We start from the raw sequence: 20,702 nt of genomic DNA on the forward strand, positions 1-20,702 counted from the left end.
ATATAATATTTAGGTATAAAGCGTTTAGCAAAGATATCATCATCCAACTATATATAATATAATGTGAAAGCGGCTAACAAGAGCAGCTACATATATACTCAGATGCAGGTATATATATATATATAGATATATATATATATAGATGGATAGATAGATAGATTAATGAAAAATATAATTGCTTGGCCTAGACGTGCAATTGCTACAAATTGGATATCTATGACAATATGCTTTGTTTTGTATTGTTTTTTTCTTGAATTTATTTTGTTTTTTTGTTTTCTGTTTCAATATAAATTTCGTTGTCGATTTGGCTTAGAATTAGGCTTGGACTCCCTATGCTTATGTTTAATTTAATGTTACGGTAATTTAATTGTTACATTTAATTAATTTATGCTTTGTTTCTTGGTTGGCTGGCTGGCTGATTGGCTAGCGACGGCTTCATTTGTTGCCCGCATTGATCAGGACACGTTGTCGCGTCGTGGACGAGTTCAGCGCCGGATTGCACATCTGGGTCGTGAACTTCGAGAAGGTATTGTGGAATCTATTGACAGGGCCACCCGCATGGCCATTACGGGAGGCAACATCCCCATCCTTGTACTGCTTCACGGCGCCATTGGCATGACCATTAGCCTTGACAGCGGATTTGTCCTGCAATGGTCAAACGAAACAAATTGATTAGACAGCTGCCTCGTGTGATGTATATATAGATATATACCTTGCCATCGGGCCTCACATAGGCGCGCTTGTAGAAGTTGGAGAACAGGAAGTAGAACATGACCGCATGTGCGCCAATGAAGTAGGCAAAGCCAATGGGATAGTTGCAGTCGTTCTTGAAGAACAGCTGGAACGAGTGCACCATGACCAGCACAAACTGAATCATCTGCATCACGGTCAGATATTTCTTCCACCAGAGATAACGCTGCACTCGCGGTCCCATCGCGGCCAGCATATAGTACGCATACATGAAGATGTGCACGAATGTGTTGAGGAATCCAAAGAATGTCGAATGTCCGCCAGGCGTAAACTTGACGCCCCACCAAACGGAGACGGGCATAATGCCATGATGGATCACATGCAGCGTGGACACCTGATCGTACCGTTTGCGCATCACAAAGAAGAACGTGTCAAAGAACTCGGTAAACTTGGAGAAGTAATACCACCAGCAGCCCCATGCAGTCTGTCAAAAGACATATATATATATAGAAATATGTTTAGAAATAGAGAAAAGTTCATGCACTCTGTGCTGTATCGATTTGTTGTTATTGTTGTTCTTTTTGCACATTTCTTTTGGCTTTCTAAGCTCTGTTTTGGCACTTTCTTTTGCCGACACGTGAGCCTTCAATCTAGTCAAAACGCTCCATGTAGCCGGCCGGCATTGGCGCGGACATTTGTCATCAAATTGATTAGCATAAGAACCAGTCACCGTTGCGGCTCTTTGTTTAGGCCAAAAACTGGTTGCCATTATGTCTGGCATATAAATCTGGCACAGTGAACAAACATTTGCTGGCACTGGCTTGGCACCGGCTAAATCATAAATTCGAACGCTTACATATGCCAAATGTCCATTTACATAAATATAGACAACTATGTATATACAGCACTTTATTATACTCACACGTATCGCTCGCGGTGAATAGGAATAATCAACCGGCTCGCATCTCAAGCTGTAGCCATTCAGCCATCCACCTATGCAAGACTATAAATGTGAAGTGTTTTTTTTTTGTTGTTTTCTTTAATTATGAAATTGTGCTCTTTCAAGGCTAGTTCGGAGCTGGGGCACTTACTTCGTAGAACAGCCACGCGCTGAAAATAACCTGTGCTGCATTGTAGATGATCAGAACTTTGCGCAACTCGAAGGGTTTTCTGTTCTCCATCAGCTTGGGTCCAAGCACCTGTTGACGATAGCAATGGGTAAATATTTAAAGCCAGGCTGTAAACTGCCTCGATTCGAATATAGCTAACGCACGAAAGGAAACATCTTCGACCCCATTATGTATATATATTCTAGAACAGCTGCCAAAGAGCTGATGTCTGTTTGTCTGTCCGTCCGTATCTTAGTTTTAAAGTTATCTTGAAACTGGGCTTAGATTCGCCCCTCTGTTGCAGGCAGTTCATACATTAATCTCAACAAGTTTCAATAACTAAACTCATCATTTACATCGGACCACTATATCATATAGCTTTCATAGGTATGATCCATCGAAAAGTGGGCTCTTCTAAAGCAGTTTTCCATCTTTGTTTCACTTTGCTCCTCATATATATGCAAAGCCTTGTCAAAATCGGACTACAATAAAAGTAGGTTCTAGTATGGCAAAATATTCTATTTATCAAGATATTTTCATCAAGCTCAGCAGTTACGAGCTTTAGTAGGGCAAATGTCTGGAAGGGAATGAAGTCTTCCACATTCCACAGATATCGCTTATTTCTCGTTTTTCTCTAAATTTCCCAAAGAAGCTTTAATATTGTAAATGTTCTAAATCAGATTAGCATTTTGTGTACTTTTTGTGTACATATTTTTTGGACGGGAGTCGGCCCTCAGCTTTTTGGTTATATTATCAGTTTTGGCTTCACCCTGAAACATTTGATGTCTAGACTTAAATTTAGAAGTCCTCAACAAACTAAGGAATGACTTAAAAGCAAAGCCGTTTGCAATTTCAATAAATTAATGCTATGCACACAAGTTTATATTGGTATGTTAATGTGAGGCTTGTGAAACCGGAAAAAAGAATGAAATCTTGTTGCGCTTCTTGTTTTTAGCAGATTTCGAAGATCCGGTTTAAGCTATATAGATTTGTATTCTAAGTTGTTTGCGGTCCTAATTAAACCTGATATATGCTCAAAATAGAAACAAGTCAGAGGTTCTAGTCGGGAGATCCCGACTAGGGGATACCCTGAACCCTCTTCTTTCAACATCAAATATATATATATATATATATATATATATATATATATTCTATTTTAGAAGCTATATGTCAAGTTTAAAATTGCCCAAAAAACAGGATATCGATATTTTATCGATTGCTTGGAAACGGAGGAAGTTATCGATTATTAGAATCAAACTCTATCTGCGCGGGAACTAGGAGCATCTACATCTAAAATTTCAGTCTCTAGCTCTTATAGGTTCTGAGATCCTTGCGTTCATACATGCGGACGGAAGGACGGACGGACAGACAGACGGACATGGCTAGATCGACTCGGCTATTGATGCTGATCAAGAATATATATACTTTATGGGATCGGAGAAGCTTACTTCTGTACCTGTTACATACATTTGGATTTTGCACATATACAATATACCCTTATACCCATTTTTAATGGGTTCAGGGTATAAAAAATGCAAATGGCCAAAACGTTTCACAGATGCCACTTGAGCGCAAGCACTGCTTTTAATTGCCGTTGCCCGTTTTAAGATACAAAATCAAACAAAGGTGCGATGCTGCAATTATCAAATCAATCGGCGGTGGCTGTCTGTTGATTTTGGGACAAGTTCGTTGCCTAAGTCTTTTGTATGTGTGTGTGTGTGTGTGAAAGCCATTTAAATGATTACATTCATATGTATATACAAATGTAAAGCAATGCAAAGCTGAAACCTAAATAGAAATCGTTTCGGTTGCTTTTTACCCTTTGAGTATTTTTTTTTTTTTTTTTTTTTTGCATATGTAATTTTGGCCCACTTGGGTCACAATTTCGACATCAACTCTGCTCGTTTAGCGCTGATTGGCTTTGATTTTGAATGGGGCGTTTGGCCCTGAACTTATTTTATCGTTTTACATGTTTTTTACATTTTTTTTCCCCATTTTCTGTTTTTTTTTTTTGTATTTTTTTTTTTTGCAACGCCTTAAACGAAAACTAGTTTTGCATGACGCAGGACCCGACTGCATCCGCGTGCCAATGCCCGCTCATCAAATGTGAATGCATGCGGCTGCTATAGAATCAACTAGAACGGGCCGACATTGCTTTAAGTGCCATATCTTTGGCTGTTGGCTGCGTGTTCATTTGGGTTTTTTCCCCCCACGAGCAGCGCGGTAATTATAGCTGGGCCGGGTGCTTCCCGGGGGAAGCCGGGGCACTCACCTTTACGAAGTATGCGTATGCCAAGCTGATCGCTATCGTTGGGAACGGCGAGCTCATGAGCGGATAGTCACGGGTGCGGGGATCTGATTTGTTGTCCATAAGATCCCGCCAGCCATCGTAAAACTGTGAGAGATACTCCTGCAAGAAGACAGATAAAACCAGAAACATGCTCATTAGTCAAGCGCTTAAGCAACAGGGTTCAGATGTCAAATCTATATAAATACAGTCAATTGCAACACCTGTTAATCTGTGGCAAATCCATCACGATTGGACGTGGGTCGAGTCCAATCATGTGCCCATTGTATGTGCCTGCCCTGGCTCTCTATACACTTAAAATTAAAGCTGCCCGCTAATACGATCTGTCTGTCTGACCACCTACCCATTGATCTCCAACCGAATCATTTGTGCAACATATGTGCATGTGTGTGTGATTCTCTGTGTGTGTGTGTGTGTGTGTGTTGACAAAAAACCGGCTGCCCGACTGCACGGAAAGAAAAATTGGCGCGCCAAACAACATTCTCAGTGAATTTCCGTATGCAGTCAATGTGGCCCCATGATTTTCTATAATATTCGTACGGCAATTTACGTTTTGGCGATTAGCGCGCCTGAGTTGCCAAAATAAAAATCAAGAAAAAAAAAACTGGTCTGAAACTGTTGCAACAGCCTTGGCTCAAAGAATAGCCCGGCAATGCGGTTGACAGTGGGCCAAACGGACAATTCGATATGCAGGAACAGGAAAAACGTTTGCACTTTGCCATGCACTCTGTGTATAATTATGAAGTTCATTTAAAATTCTAAGTGCTAAACTAGTTATGCTAATCATGCTAATCATTGACTAAATAGTTGAGCCAATGGTAATTACAGAAAGAAAAAAAAAAAACACGGCTGTGTTTATCCCACTGCCAAGAAGGGGTTAAATTAATTATCTTTAAATTGCAGAGGCGTGAGTTATGTGACCCGCCTGAAAGGGGTGAGGTGGGAAGAGTTGGGGGGGGGGGGGGGGTGTGTGTGGCAATTTTATAGGACTTGTTTTCTGATTTGCTGTATCTATAATCAATATCGATTTGCTCAATTCGACATGTGCTCATTTGTCAGCAGCTAAAGAAATATGTAACCAATTCCATTGTAATGTGTTTGGAAAAATATGGATAAGCTGCAATTACTTCTAATGTAATTTGACATACAAAGCAATTAAATACAAATCAATTTCTACTCCTGAGCGTAATTTAATCAAAATTCTGGAATTTTTTCGAGTCTAATTGATGGTGTATTGCGATTTATGCCAGCTGCAAGTCATATAAGAATTCCATTCATTCATAACGAATGTATTACGTTAATCTTAGACATTAATTTTCCACATGTTTTCCTATTTCCACCCATTTTAATAATAATTGCATTGTTACTTGTCAAAATAGTAATGTTAACAATCGGTATTTATAAGGTTCTATCGATAGGAAAGTATGGGAGGCACGATCTTGTAAGTGAGATCTCGGCGTATTGGGAAGATTGGATAAACTGGAAAAAAACTAAATAATAAATGGACTTTGGAATAATAAAAAGTAAGATGTCTAACTACAGATAACCTTACTACATATATAGGTATAGATATTTATTGAACGAAACTTAAGAATTTCGAATTTGAAGGACTTCATAAATTTATCTTGATAAAGATTAAGAAAATGGAGTTCTATCCAATCAATTTTCAACAAGAAGCGTGATACACTTCTAAAATTTAAGTTCATAGTCTTTGAAAATTAGTTTAAGGCCGATCGGCTGACAAAGAAAACATTTTATGCAATCGTTTTCCGCGCATGTCCCACACTTGCAAGTGGAATTTCCCAATGACCGCATAGTGAAGCTGGTGTAAACATTTCTGATGGCTCATCTATCAGTTTTATCTAGTTACAAAGATGGTTCGATAAACATAAATTAAATAGATATTTTTTATAATTATTTGTATAGGTAATTTATTTATAAGGAATAACAAATATTGTGTTATAAATTTCAAGTATGTATATTTTATTCTTGAATACTCTTGAGTTTTGTTATAAATTTCAGATATTGGGAAACCTAGCCTCATGTACGAAGGAAATTTGATTTGACAACGTTTTAAATTGAGTTGTGTACAAAATATTTAATTTATATTGAATATTTATGGCAGCTAAAGGGTCTTGAAATTGGCGTTAGTTTATAAAATTGTAATTAATTGTCATTAAAATACACATTTATTATTAATTAAAAAGCTGCCAATATACATAAATGCGATTTGTAAAGAATCTTATGACCAGTAAATACATTTCTTCCATATTTGTTAATTTGATGACTCGTTTAATAGTCTTGCTGTATGTCATTTAAATATATTTGTTATTTATGAACTATAAATTTCAAATTCAGCTTGAATTAAATATTTATATATTTTAGATTTCATAGTTTAAACAAGCAGCATTGACTTGTTTAATTGTTCTGCACTTTGTGATTTGAAATTATTTATAATTTGAAAATGCAACTTGTCACGAACTTAAATAAACTTTAATAAATAATTGTTCACATTAAACAAATCAATTGTTCTGCACTTTGCAATATAAATTTATTTCTAATTTATTAGTTACCAATTTGTAAAGAATTCCACACCTCAAAAATATGTACATATATAAATTATACATTTTATAGTTTGCAGAAATCAACGAGCACTGATTGCCTTAATTGTCCTGCACTTTGTCCGTGTCGCAGTTAATTGCCAAGCTTAGCCTTTTGGCGCAGCCATTGGCCAATTGTTGGCACATGCATCTGCATGCGAGGCCAAGACCTGTGCATGCGGAGCCAAGTCAGTCGGTCAGTCTGTGTGTGCCAAAAGTAAAAGAAAACAATGCTTATTTGTCGCCACTTCCACACACACACACACACACACACACATACACACACATACACACACAACGACAATAACACACAACGTCAAGTCATGGAGTTTGCTTGGTTTATTAATGCACAGTGGCTGCCATTAGGCAGCGCACAGGCCAGCCTGGAGGCTGTGCGGGTGTGGTCAGTGCCGAGGAGCTGCTCACTGTAATTATTGGCTAGAGAATCGCATCAGCTTGTTTGCTTGGCATTTTACGTGATGCATTCGTGGCTGGCAAAACTGCAGTGCGGTAATTTTTATTGTTAATGCTGTGTGTGTGTGTGTGTGTGTGTGTGTGTGGCAAGACTTGTATTTAGCTGCCTTAATGACCGCCAGAGCTTCACTGTACTTGAGTTTTTAACAACTGTACTTTTGCACAATCGACTTCTAGTAGGGGGTTGATATCTGCTCGGCAGCAGACAACACATTGCACATTACACATACGCACCGTATGCCCCTCGCATGACTGGCAAAATGTTCGTACAGCACCCATGTCGCAACTTGTGAGTACGGCAGCCAGTGAAGCGTTATAAGGTAACGCTGCTAGCCCCATATCGAACTGTCGCCATGGCCCGTGATTCATGTGTCCGTGACTCATGTGCGGGGCGCAAAGCTACCATCCAAAGTTGCCGGGTCCAGAGATGCTGCTGCCGCTGCTGATTGCATCTAATTACGCTCAGAGATTTTCACTTTTTTGCTTTTTTTTTTTTGTTTCTTTGGCGGCTGGTGCTGCTTACGAGTTCAGCTGCGTGTTTCGGGCTGCTTAATTGAATTTAAAATTACCAACAAAAATAAAAGGCAAAAGAAATCCAAATTTAAATTTGATAAAGGTTTTTCCGGTGGCGCGGCTTTTACCTACAAACTTTTAGACAACACACAGCTGCAAAGAATCGAATGCCCAGCGTCTAGACGTTCTAGATAGTTATGACATCTATATGAATCGATATATAACTTTCAATATGCAGCCATTTAGCTATGCAACCGACGTAGGTCAGTTACGGGCCGTATTAATTTCGCATACTGTAAGTCAAATTGATTAAGGAAAATTACTAGAGAGTTTTTAACGGGGAAGGGCGCGTCATTAAACCAGTTTTTCTCACACTTGCAGCCACTGTCAACACATTAAGGCCTTAATAATAATATACATTTAACTGGTATTAAATCGTAGTCAACGCCGGCCACTTAGTGCAATTAAACTTAATTGTTTGTCTGTTTGTCTGTCCAGGTGTCAGTCTGTGGGGCCAACAATTGCGCCAGTTTAGTTAGTGCATTTCCGCGTAGATGCTGCCGCTTTAGCTAGAATCTGTTAGCCAGTTATGGGCTTGCGGGGCATTTTAGAAGCTGATTTGGTTTTAATTTTTGCACAACAAATTCGTACACGGAAATTTGCCAATGCGAGCAGTTAATCAATCAATATACAATGCAATACGTAGTATAACATGAGCTTAGGCCCCGCAAGCGATTCAACAAGATTTCATCAGCACACAAAGTCACAGGCGCAGAACACAAAAGACTTCGAACACGAACTTGCCAATTGCTGACGCTCATTGATCGTTGCCCCGTTAACAGACATTTAACAGGTGTGTGTGTGTGTAGGGCATAGTGTGTGGGTGTGCGTAGTATCTTAAACCAAACAACAGAAATAAAAACCCGCAAGTCATATTTGTTGTTGTTGTTGCTGTTGTTGCTTTGCATTTCCCCAATAAACATCCGCATTAATTGATCGCGCACTGTAGACGCACTTGTCGTTACAGTTTGAGAGTCAGCGCCTTAATTTTGTGGCAAATTTGTTGTACAAATAATGAGGCAATTTTACATGCCACGCACATTTTGACTCATATATAAAGCACTCGCTTAAGCAAAATTATGCAAAATCTTTGTTGACACTTTGCGTCAATTTATTGTTGTTGTTGTTGTTTTCTACACAAATAAATTGCGCAACATTTTGTTAATAATGTGAAATGCATGCGTATTCTGGGTGGCCCAGAGCACCAAAAGAGCAACAAGAAGAAGAACAACAGCAAATAAGCTTATTGTTTGGCTATTTGTAAGCCAAGCCGTAAGCTGAATTATATTATAAAATAGACACCAAATGGTTTGTTGAACTCTTCTGAACAAATCGAAATACGCAAAAAAATATTTAAAAAATGAACAGTAAACAGGTTTATATAAATATCGGCTAACATTCTTAATTTAATTATGTAATTTAAATAAAAGCCTGGCCGCTAAACAAAACTAAGTCAAGAGGCTTGCAAGTTCTGGCCAACAAATTCTTGCCACCACACAAATTGTATATTAATCAAGCGTTAGTCTGTTACACACACACACACACACACACACACACACACACACACGGAGAGAGACACATATTAACAATCTATTATTGCTGCCATTTGTGATTTTGCCAATTCATGCTGATGTTGTTTGTTCATGTCAGAATTTTTGCCAATTTTGCCGACCAATTGCCGTGGACTTTGCACCGCAAATCTGCCAGTTAAAAATGTAATTTTTTGTCTTTTATTTTCCTCAGCTCTGTCTATACTGGCCAGGCGTTACATAAAGCCACATACTGTCCAGCGGGCAGCGGGCGCTGTTTGCGTAAGCGGACGGCAGCAGCATCTCTTGTCTGACCCTTTTATCGCTTTCTTTGGTTCACACGCGCTGCCAAATGCTTTCCCAAAGAGTGGCAGTGGCAGTGGAAGAAGAAGCAGCAAAAATGCTTCCGTCAGCAGCGGCAAGTGTAAAAAAAAAAGGCATTTGTAATTGTTGTGGCCGCTGCTGTTGTGGTTATTGCCGCCGCCGCAGCTGCTTTTGCTGCTGCTGCTGCTGTTGCGCGTTACATTTGAACGCTTCATTATGCGCCATAAGCCCGCTAAGTTGCCGGAGACGGGCGACGGAAGACGCAGTCAAACAAACAGCTAACAATTTACCATGTCAATTATTGGGACTGATGCCACCGCCACGACAGCCCATGTTGATGGCGATGATCATTCATCAGCATTGTTTGGCTCTGGCGACATCGCCCAACTCCCCAGCTCCTCAGCTGGGCCTAACCCAGAAATGCAATAGCTTTGAGGCCATGACTAACACATTCGTTTTGGCATGGCCAGCACAATAGGTCTTTTTGATGCCAATCGAGGTGGCTAAATCTTATTGTTTCTCTAATTATCGACTGCTCGCAGTAAGCTTTAATCGCAACTTCGATGTAAGCCCTTAACTGTTCAGCTAATTGTAAAATGTTGTGCTCTAATAATTATTAAAATAATAATTTGCCTGGGCAGATTAAAAAATAAAACGAACAGAGTATCTAATATATAAATAACAATTTATCTATTTAGGCTTGTGAGCATGAAAAGCAACCATCATGCTCAAGAGCTGCCTCAAGCTAGAAAGCTTTAATCAAACTTCTGAAGCTTTTAACATAGAAAGCCTTAAAGTAACATTTAAACATTTAGAATAAATACATTACTCTTTGAATTGACATGATTTTATATTTATTTATATAGCTTTTAACATAAAGCCAGTAAGCTTTAAGAAAATCTTACTGTTAGCTATCACTAATTTCTAGCAAAGCATAATGTTTTAATTGAAGATTTAGAGGCTCAGGCAAAATCGTGGAACTGCCAGATGAGCCAACAACTGGTATTAAGCCATTAAGCTTTAAGAAAAACTTAAATTGACGCTTTCACCCATAAAGCTTTTACTCAATTCTAGCTAAGCCTGAGTCAAAATGTTACATTGCAGCCGCCAACTGGCCCAACAACTTTCTTAAGCTGGTAAGCTATAAGTACAACTTTAATTGAAGCTTTCATTAAAGCAATCTGTAAATTCTAGATAAAAGTAAATAACTTAATTTGAAGATTTACAGTCTCACATAAATCTAACATTTCAGCTGCCAGCAGTCTTAACAACTGTCTTAAGCCAGTAAGATTTCAGCTAAACATAAATTAAAGCTTTCAACCATCAAGCTATTGCTAGATTCTAGCCGAAGCTCATTAAAAATCTTACATTACAGCCGCCAGCTGGCCGAACAAGTGTCTTAAGCCAGTAAGCTTTAAGCAAATCATTCAGCCATAAAGCTTGTTAATTCAATTTGAAGAATTACAGTCTCAGGCAAGAACTGTCGAATATAATACAATTTGAATATAATACAAATTGCCTGAAGTTGCTGCCAAATTGCAAATTTTACTTGTCCTAAAAAAAGTTGGCATAAATAAAATTAATATTATTAATTACATTCATGCGAGCGCAAAGCTTTTGTGCCTTGAAAAAAAACTCATTTTAATTTATACAAAATTATTATACATATTTTTATATATATATTTTTAATTAAATATAACAAACCAAATACATATTTTAATAAATTTTGAGACTAGCTTACAAAATGAATTAATTTCGTATATTGTTGAATTATTCGCGCTTGCTCAATTTAATGCGAACATAAATAACATAAATAAATCAAACAACAACGCCAAGATGCACAAAAAAGAAAGGTTAAATACATTTTTGGTGCATGCAGAAATTACAAAAAAAAAAAAAAATAAAAATAAAACAATTCAAAGATTAATAAAGGGTAACAATGAACAATGAAGGCGTACAAAAAATAAAAGAAATAAATAAGCGCAGCAACAAAGTTGCAAACAATATTATTATTAACATTACAACAGCTGGGTAATTAATTAAATCAAGATCCAAGTCTCCAAACTGAGCCCAACACATTGATAGTCCAACCGAAAGTAACAACAACAACAACAAGTTTCAAATGCAAAACTGGGCAGACAGCAACATCAACTGGAAGACAACACACACAAACACGCACACACACAAACACACAAACGCACAGCCAAGATGATCAAAAGGTGTTGATGCGGCGATGAAGTAACATGGACAGTCCAAATTTTTGTATTGTGCCCATATACCCATATTTCTTTACAAGGCCAACCGGCCAGGCTGTTGGACTGGCTTTTATTTTACTGATTTTTTTTCGTATACCCTGAAGCCATTGAAAATGTGTAAAAAGGGTATACTGTTTTAGTGCAAATGTATGTAACAGGCAGGAGGAAGCAACTCCGAGTCCATAGAATCGATCTAGCCATATGCGTCTGTCTGTCCGTTTGTTCATTTGTCTGGCTGTCCATTTGCCCATGCGTTTGTCCGTCCGTCTGTCCATCCGTCTGTCTGACCGTATTTATGAACGCGTCGATCTACTTATGACCTATGAGAACTGGAGACTTGAATTGAACGTAGGTCTTCCTAATGTCCACGCAGCACGAGTTTGTCTGCGATAATCGATAACTTGCACAATTTCAAAGCAATCGATAAAAATCGATATCGAAATTCTTTTTTTCATCAAATCTCTTAGGTTTTAAGAGCTAGAGTCACCAAATTTGACAGATTGCTCTAGAATAGTATGCCCCACTCCATCCGCCCGCCGCCCCTCGCACCCATGTCACGCGAGCTGCATTAGCGTACACGGTATCTCCTAGTCGGGCACTGCCGTCTAGAGCACTCTTACTTCGGTTTTTTGCTTGTGGTATTTTTGCCAACTATATCTCTGGATGCTGCCTCGAATCCGGAGTCTTGGCTTGAATGGGATTGGAATTGCGGCTGCCGTCTAAATAGCTTCTTCTTGTTGAATTTACTTTTATTATTTTTCACTGCATTTTGAATTTGATTTATTTTATTGTGCGCTGGCCGGCGAACCTTTTATATAAGAAGTATCATCGGGCACCGGGCGGCACTAAGTAATTTGCCACGCTATTAAAAATATATGAATACACATTTGTAAAACCGTATAATTGCGCGGCTCAACACTTTTACCTTACCACGCCTCTCACCCTCCTCCCACAAGAAAGATAAAAACTCAAATATATGCATAATAGTAATGAAAATAAAAGTTGAATAAAGGATTGCAGCGCTTTGGCCAATTGATAATGCGGCGTTTTTTAAACAAAACTCTTGTCGCACTTGGTTAAGTTTTGGTTATTTAAGCAAATTACAAATTTAAAGACCAAAAATTACTTTGAATAGACGCAAAAAGCATAAGGCGATGAAATCAAAAGGAAAGAAAAAGACAATGAAAAGAAAAACACATAAAAAACGAATTGTGGAACCTGCACAACATAAAAATCAATTTATAGGTCAAGTTGAGCGCAGCGCATACACAGATCAGACATGCATATGTGTGTGCGTGTGTGTGTGTGTGTGTTCGTGTGTGTGTGCTGGCTTTTGAAGCCAAAATTCAGGTTCAGCCTGAGCCTTTTACTCCAGCGGCATCTTGTCTAATAAGATAAATTATGCAACAGCGCGTGGACCAACACACACACACACACACACACACACACACACACACACACACACACACACACACACACACACAGACACACACACACACACACACACACACACACACACACACACACACACACACACACACACACACACGCACATAGACACACCTGCTTGGTTGGCTTTAGCAAAACGCTTTAACCGCATGCAATTAGCTTCCCATTTATTTGAGTACATTTTGAGTAATAAAACAAAAAACAAAGCATTAACATAAATGAGTATTTTTCTGCCGATGTTGCATTTGCTGCGATTGCAGCCGTATTGTGGGTCAAGTTGAAAATGCAACGCGATCCACACAACATTCACATTCACATTCACATTCGCTAGCGTTTTGCGCGCGTCTTTGGCGACTCTGCATAGCAGACATTGTTACATCACATCAGTAGAAAAAACCGCTTTGCTGCACTTGCCGCAATAAATGCACCAAAATAAAAAATGAAAAACTAAGTAAATAAATACATATATATATATATATATATATATATATATATATATATATAAACAGATATGTAGCGTGCATATCTGTCGTATCTAGTTTGTCTGCTCGCTAAAGAAGACTTTGAGCGCGCGCGACTTTTCGAGCAACAAAATCGCGTTAATTTGGCAATCAGGCAGCCGGACGGACTTGGACGCCGCGTTGTTTTGGCCTAAAATGCCGCGTAATTGGTGCAAGACGCCCTAGTTGTTGTTCTTGTTGATGATGTTGTTGCTTGTTGCAATGCATTTTGTTGCTTGTTTTTTTTTTTTTCGACCCACCGCGCACAACGCGCCCGCGTTTTTGGCGCGTTTCAAGTTGCATGTTGCTCAAAATTTGCCGCTTGCCGGTGGCGCTGCTTGAGTTCGTAAATAAAATGTAGTTGGTAGTCAAGTGCACAGCTGCACATGCTTGAGAAATGCGTTAGCCAGTTTATATGACACGAAAATAACCGCCTTTTCGGGGTCGCTCCCGCATTCCAGATCCGCTTAACAGCAACCCCAACATATTCATGAGTTGTATTTCGCAAATGGTAAATTTGTGCATATTTAAAAGCTCGCTTGACACCTTTCGATTTATATTCTGGCCAATTTGCATTTGGTCTTTAATGATTTTTTAAGCAATGTTTCATCAACTGGTTTTTAAACAATAATACAATTGGGAATACAAGTGTAATGACATTCTGTTCGTTTTTTTTTTTTTTTTTAATTTAATATTTATTAAAGGCTTCTGCTACATCGAGAATATTCCTTAAAGAATTGTTTATATCTCCGTTCAATATAATTATTATTCAAAATCGGAAAGTTTTTAACACACATTTATTTATTTATTTATTATACGGTTATCGACTGTTGAGAGCTTAATCGAGAATTTTCTTTCAAGAATTGTTTATGTCCCCATTTAATAGAAGATAGGAAAGTTTTTTAATAATAATATATTCAGTTTTAAAAGCTCAAATATTTAATATTAATAATATAATGTAATCCAGCTCACAAGCTACGCAGATTATTGTCTTGTAGCCCCTTTAATCGATTTCTCTATAAGCATTAACTAACGTGTCGAATCTTACATATATCATTAATCTTAAGTTAGCAATAATTGAATTATCACACACAAACTTACTTCAATGACAGCACGATAAGAAGCCGATGTCCCAGCCATATTGCGCACGTTTTTTCCTCTCTCTCTCTCTCTCTCTCTCTCTCTCTTGTTTTATTTATTTGTTTTTTGTTTGAGAATAACAAAAACAAAAACGAAACTTTTTATCAGTTTTTAGCACTTGGGCGCGAGTCTACACCAATACCAGCACAAGTTGGAAATAGAGTTAACTGTTTGGCCACACACACATAGAGAGAATCAATAATAAATGTGCGTATGTATGCGTGAAGAGACAAAAAAAATATGCTGAAGGCACGCACAATTTCAATGTTGGACAATAAACCTTTGGACAAATTGCAAATATTATTGCAACACGCGGCGAATGCAGCTCCTCGACATATGTGTGCGTATGTGTGTGTGTGTTAGTGTGTGCATACAGATGCAGCTTGGACACTTGACAATATCGCGCATACGTCGCGTTGTACGAACGGAGCGAACAGAAGTAAGCCGATCGAGTCACATGCGACACGGCCAACACCAATACTGACAACAACAACAACTTATCGCACTCTCCCACTCTCTCTCGCTCTCGCTCTCAATAGCGCAACAGCTGAGCGCTAGACGCGGCAGTGGCCGCGAAGCTGACGTCGCTGTCGACGTCAACGCAAACGCCGCCAAACTGTTTCTCTTATGTGGCAGCGGGGCGAACTGTTACAGCAATTGCAAGCAAATCGCTTGATTAAAATCTATATATTTTTTTTCTATATTATAATTACTGGCACTTTGGGGCGACTGGCCTAGTAAATGGCCCATACCCAATAGCCAGCATGCCCATACGCCCCGTCAGCGTGTTTATAATCTTTTAGTTTTCAGTGTCAAAAGCGCAATGCAAAATTACCAAAAAAAAAAATCTCAAAAAAAAAAAAATACCACAAAAGAAAGAAATAAAATAGAGCTGTCTGTAAAATTTATTGTGCAATCGTTCAAAGAAAAATACCAACGAAAAAAAAAAGCACACACACACACCAAAACGAGCCAAAGATTTGAATACATTTTTGTAAAGTGGTGCAATGGGCGCGCTTGGATCATTAGCTGCGATTGGTTAACCAAAGGCACATTTTTGTTGTCTTTCATTTTTTTTTTTGTATTTCTGTTTTGTCGAATTTGCAGTGAAGCAGCTGAATGAAAATGAAAATCACGGGATTTCTACACGGCAGCCGCAGCATCAGCCGAGCGCAATGATGAGTAAAAAGGGAAAAAGAAAAAAAAAACCAACATGGCGAATAAGCAAAGCAAAACGCACGACAACAACAATGCAGCAGCAAGCGACAACAACAACAACAACAACAGCAATAGCTGAGGCAATCACTTGTTTCTGTTGTGGGGCTGCTGCAATCGGCCGTCCCGACTCGAACTCAAACTCGAATCCGAATGCTGACCATGAAATCATATCCATTTCACCTGCCATCAGCCATCGCCAATCACCTGCAAATGGTCGCAATATAAGGCCAAAAAGTTTTAAGTGCCGGGGCCACAAATGGCACAGCGTGTAGCAACTTATCCAGTTATCCAGTTAAGATTCAAGGTCAGCACTGTTGCATTGCATTTCCGTGTGAAATGTTGTCAGTCCGGCAGCTACCCCAAGCCAGTGTGGCCAGACCAGGCGAGCAGCAGCCTTCAGTATGCCAACAACAGTCGCAGCCAAATAAACAATAATGCAGAACATGCAGTTTGGCCATTTACTGCAAGAATTCAGTACGTGCATATGTGTGTGTGTGTGTGCGTGTGCGTGTGTGCGTGTGTGTGAGCAGAAAAGTTCAAGTGCGAAAGGCTTAAGCAAAACAGAACATGCAAATACCTTAAAACCAGACACCATAATAAAGAAAAACAAAATACGACAGCGAGAATAATTCAAAGTCGCGTAGAGAACAAAATATGAAAATATAAAAGAAAGAAAAATGAAAACAAAAGAAAAAAAAAAACGCTTCGAAAGTGCACAGTACTGCAAATTTGTAAGAAAAGGCATTGAAAACTTTTGAACATTTGTACTTGATAAATATGAACTGTGAATTTTCTACACTTGTTTGCATTTCTGCTGAAACGAAACGTAGGTTAGAGAAACAAAGAACTTGACATTGGGTGGAAAAACCCCGAAGCGCTCGTTTTAAAAATTGAAGATACAAGATTTTACACAACGACTAATAACCTTTAACTATAAACGATTAATGACCACGTACAAGTGTTTATTTATCGTGTTGCATTTTATAAATAGATATACAAATTTAGATTGTGTGATTTCCCATAAGATTACTGAACTAAAGTTCAAAGTTCTACAATTTAAATATTTATCAATATTTATTAGCTGCTCAAAGTTCCAGCCATGACTTGACAAAAAAAAAAAAAGTTAACGATCCTAATTTAATTGTATACTATTTTTACTGGGGGAAACATGTAAAATTGAGCAGTTTTTTTTTTAGCACTCACCATTTTTGTACAATTATTTGGGTCCGCTTGAAGTCAGTCGAATGAATTTTCCTGCACGTGTAATATTATTATTTCACTGGCAATTATTCAAGCTTTGAGCGACACGCAAAATGCTTCACTTCTATTGAACTTTCAATGCATTTATTGAAACACTATTATTATCCTTGGGCTTGCATTGGAATTTAATACTTGTATGGGAAACAGTTATTAAATTTCTTGATTAAACACGTGCACAACACAATTCATATATTCAATTAAATGTATTCTCAATTGAATGTTGAATATTAGTATGCTTTAACTAAATCACAGTCACATCTAACTAACGTTTTGCCAACTTCGCTGCGGATGGCCAACTGTCAAATCAGCTGCTAACTGGTGGCGGACTCTTTTTTTTGGTCTCTAGTGTCTCTAGACTTAACTGGACTCGACCGGGGCCTGGCTGAGCGCACGTTTTACCATTCAAATCAAAAACACTGAAATAAGTTTGATTTCTCGTTGTCGCTTTACTTTTATACGAAGCGGCAACGCGGCTGCGACGCCAGCGTCGACGTTGGCGTTTTTGGTGAGCGAAGCGAAGCTTTTGATAAATTCTGAGCGCAGCTTCAGTTCACAACACAACAGCCCAACAGGTTGTCAGCAGCTGTCAGCGTTTCATATATATGCTATGTGTATTTCGGAGCGTATGCTGCGACGCGCTCTCACTTTGTGCTACTGCGTACGAGTTTTCGGACAAGGATGCTGCTGCCGAGCAATCGCACTCGACTTTGCTCTCGAGCTTTATTTGACTTGTTCGGCTTCGCTCTCTAGCTCGTTCGCTCTCTCTCTCTCTCTCTCTCTCTCTCTCTCTTTGTTTGTAGCTATTTGGTTTTTCGCCTTTGCACCCACACAAAAGGGCAGTGGTAATTATTGAGCTGTTATCAAGTATAATTTTATTTTTTTTTTTTTTTGTGAGTTTCGATGAGCGCAGAGTGCAAAGTGCTGTGAAAGCTCATGAAAAGGCATAAATAAACCCTTGACGACAAAGCGAGCTCTTAAGAAACTTTTGAAAGAAACTGCATATGAATGCAAATATATATTAAGTATTTAACAATCAAATCAATATATGAATAGCATATTTGCGAAAAAAACGTATAATAATAATAATTAACGTATGCAAGATATACGTATGCATTAAATATTGATGAAAATAAATAATGAGACGAAACCAGTTTTGGAGTTTTGCGCTCATTTCAAATTCCTGATAAAGACCCAGACGAAGACTTCGACATGTGTAGCTGGCCGCATTTTTCTATAGTTTATTTTAGTATGTATGTATTTTTGTATATCTCGTTTGGCGAAAACGATGACCGAAACCGCGGAAACGCTCATCGATAAACTGAAAATAAAAATATTAGGAAAAAAAAAAAAAAACCAATGGCTCTCGTGCTGTGACAGAATCAGAACAGCCAGCCCACCTTCGATGGGCAGCGGCGACTTCCTCGATCATAAACGAAGCCAAATCCATTGTGACGCTTCATTTTTAAATGTCTGCGGGTTAATTTCAGTTTTATGCCAACTTTGACATTGCTATTGTCACATTGCTAATTAAAATTTAATGAATGCATTTTACCCATTTGATTAGTTAACACCACTTGCATCTCATTTCGCATTTCGAATTGTTGTCTTTATTGCACGGTTCAATCGAACACGTGTAGATATTAGAGTATATTTCGAATTTGCTCGCAAAGTATGTCATACCTATTAATTTTCTAACAGCTCACATTGTTGTCAAATCATTTGTTAAGATTGCATAACCTCAAGATCTATTGCGCTTTAAATTATGCAATATGCAAAGTACGGTTCTTGAGTGCCCCAACGTTTGTTAAAACATTTGGACGCTGAGCCCAACCGACGAAATTACTAATAATAGTATAAAGCTTAACATTTCAAACATTGGCACAGCACATTTTACACATTTCAGCCAATCTTATAAGAGCTCTAATTGTACTACTTTGACTTGCACTTTTCCTTCAAGAACTCGATTCTCATCGGGTTTATAGCTCTATATTTACTTGTTGCATACCATTTTTCTGATTGAAAAGCTTCTGCTCCCCTGCTACCAACTCTGTTCGGTGATCAGAGATCCGTATGTGTGTGTGTGTGCGTGTGTGTCTTTTTTGTAGCTTCCGGTGCAGACAAGCCAACAACAATCATTTGAGGTACAATGACATTTTGTGTAGCCAAAAAAAAAACAAGTAAGAGGCTCTAGTCGGGAGCTCCCGACTAGGGGATACCCTGAACCCTCTTCTTCCAATATCAAATGCATATATATTCTATTTTAGAAGCTATATGACAAGTTTGGTGACTCTAGCTCTTATTATTTACCAAAATTGCCTAAAAAACAGGATATCGATATCGATTTTTATCGATTGCTTGGAAATGGAGCAAGTTATCGATTATCAGAATCAAACTCGATCTGCGCGGGAACTAGGAGCATCTACATCTAAAATTTCAGTCTCTAGCTCTTATAGGTTCTGAGATCCTTGCGTTCATACATACGGACGGACGGACGGACGGACGTACAGACAGACGGACATGGCTAGATCGACTCGGCTATTGATGCTGATCAAGAATATATATACTTTATGGGATCGGAGAAGCTTACTTCTGTACCTGTTACATACATTTGGATTTTGCACAAATACAATATACCCTTATACCCATTTTTAATGGGTTCAGGGTATAAAAAGATCAACTGTTGTATTGACCAGTGTATGATTGTGTTTCTTGAAATAATGCTTTTTAAAGTTCATATACTGCGTATGCCTAATTATGCAACCTTCAGGCGCTTAAGCAATGGCTGTATATATATATATATATGCGTTGGTCAAGTGAGAATCGCATTTTTTTAAAATATATTTAGTTGTGGTTTTTGTTTTTTTGTTTATATCTTGGCAGATGATGCTTCGGATGCTAAGGCCGTTGTCCATGTTTGGCCAGCTTTTTGTGGGTGTTGCTTAGGTTGAAAATATATATTTTGGCACTTTTTGTTTGTTTATTGTAAACACGTTTCGAGCATTGACCTTATTTAAGCATATACCAGTTATTAAGTTTAAAATTAATAATAAGACATGCTAGCACTGTGGAGTTCAAGGCCTAGGTGCTTTTGCGCGTTTTGTAAAATGCCCAAATATGCCGCAACATGTACAAAGGTATTTTTTAACATTATTTATATATATATACATATATATATAGCTGTATATATTCTAGGGCAAGCTAACATTTACTACAGCCACGAAAAATCAAAGTTGCAGTAACTGGCAACTGGTGCCACGCCCCCCCCCCTGGCCT

The 20,702-nt window shown here is 38.4% G+C and overlaps 1 protein-coding gene across 1 annotated transcript; it reads right to left on the reverse strand.

Annotated features, from left to right (window-relative positions):
• Positions 1–232: 232 nt before the first annotated feature.
• LOC115766111 (elongation of very long chain fatty acids protein) lies at positions 233–17,837 on the reverse strand. Its single transcript, XM_030709931.1, has 6 exons — positions 17,373–17,837; positions 4,072–4,209; positions 1,782–1,889; positions 1,613–1,693; positions 713–1,174; positions 233–645 (listed from the first exon to the last, which is right to left on the reverse strand). Exons 1-6 carry the CDS (start codon positions 17,373–17,375, stop codon positions 436–438), a joined length of 1,002 nt encoding a protein of 333 aa, XP_030565791.1. The 5' UTR covers positions 17,376–17,837; the 3' UTR covers positions 233–435.
• Positions 17,838–20,702: the final 2,865 nt, after the last annotated feature.

The sequence above is a fragment of the Drosophila novamexicana genome, unplaced genomic scaffold, assembly GCF_003285875.2.
Source record: "Drosophila novamexicana strain 15010-1031.04,08,12 unplaced genomic scaffold, DnovRS2.1 tig00001062-arrow-arrow-pilon, whole genome shotgun sequence".
Lineage (NCBI taxonomy): Eukaryota > Metazoa > Arthropoda > Insecta > Diptera > Drosophilidae > Drosophila > Drosophila novamexicana.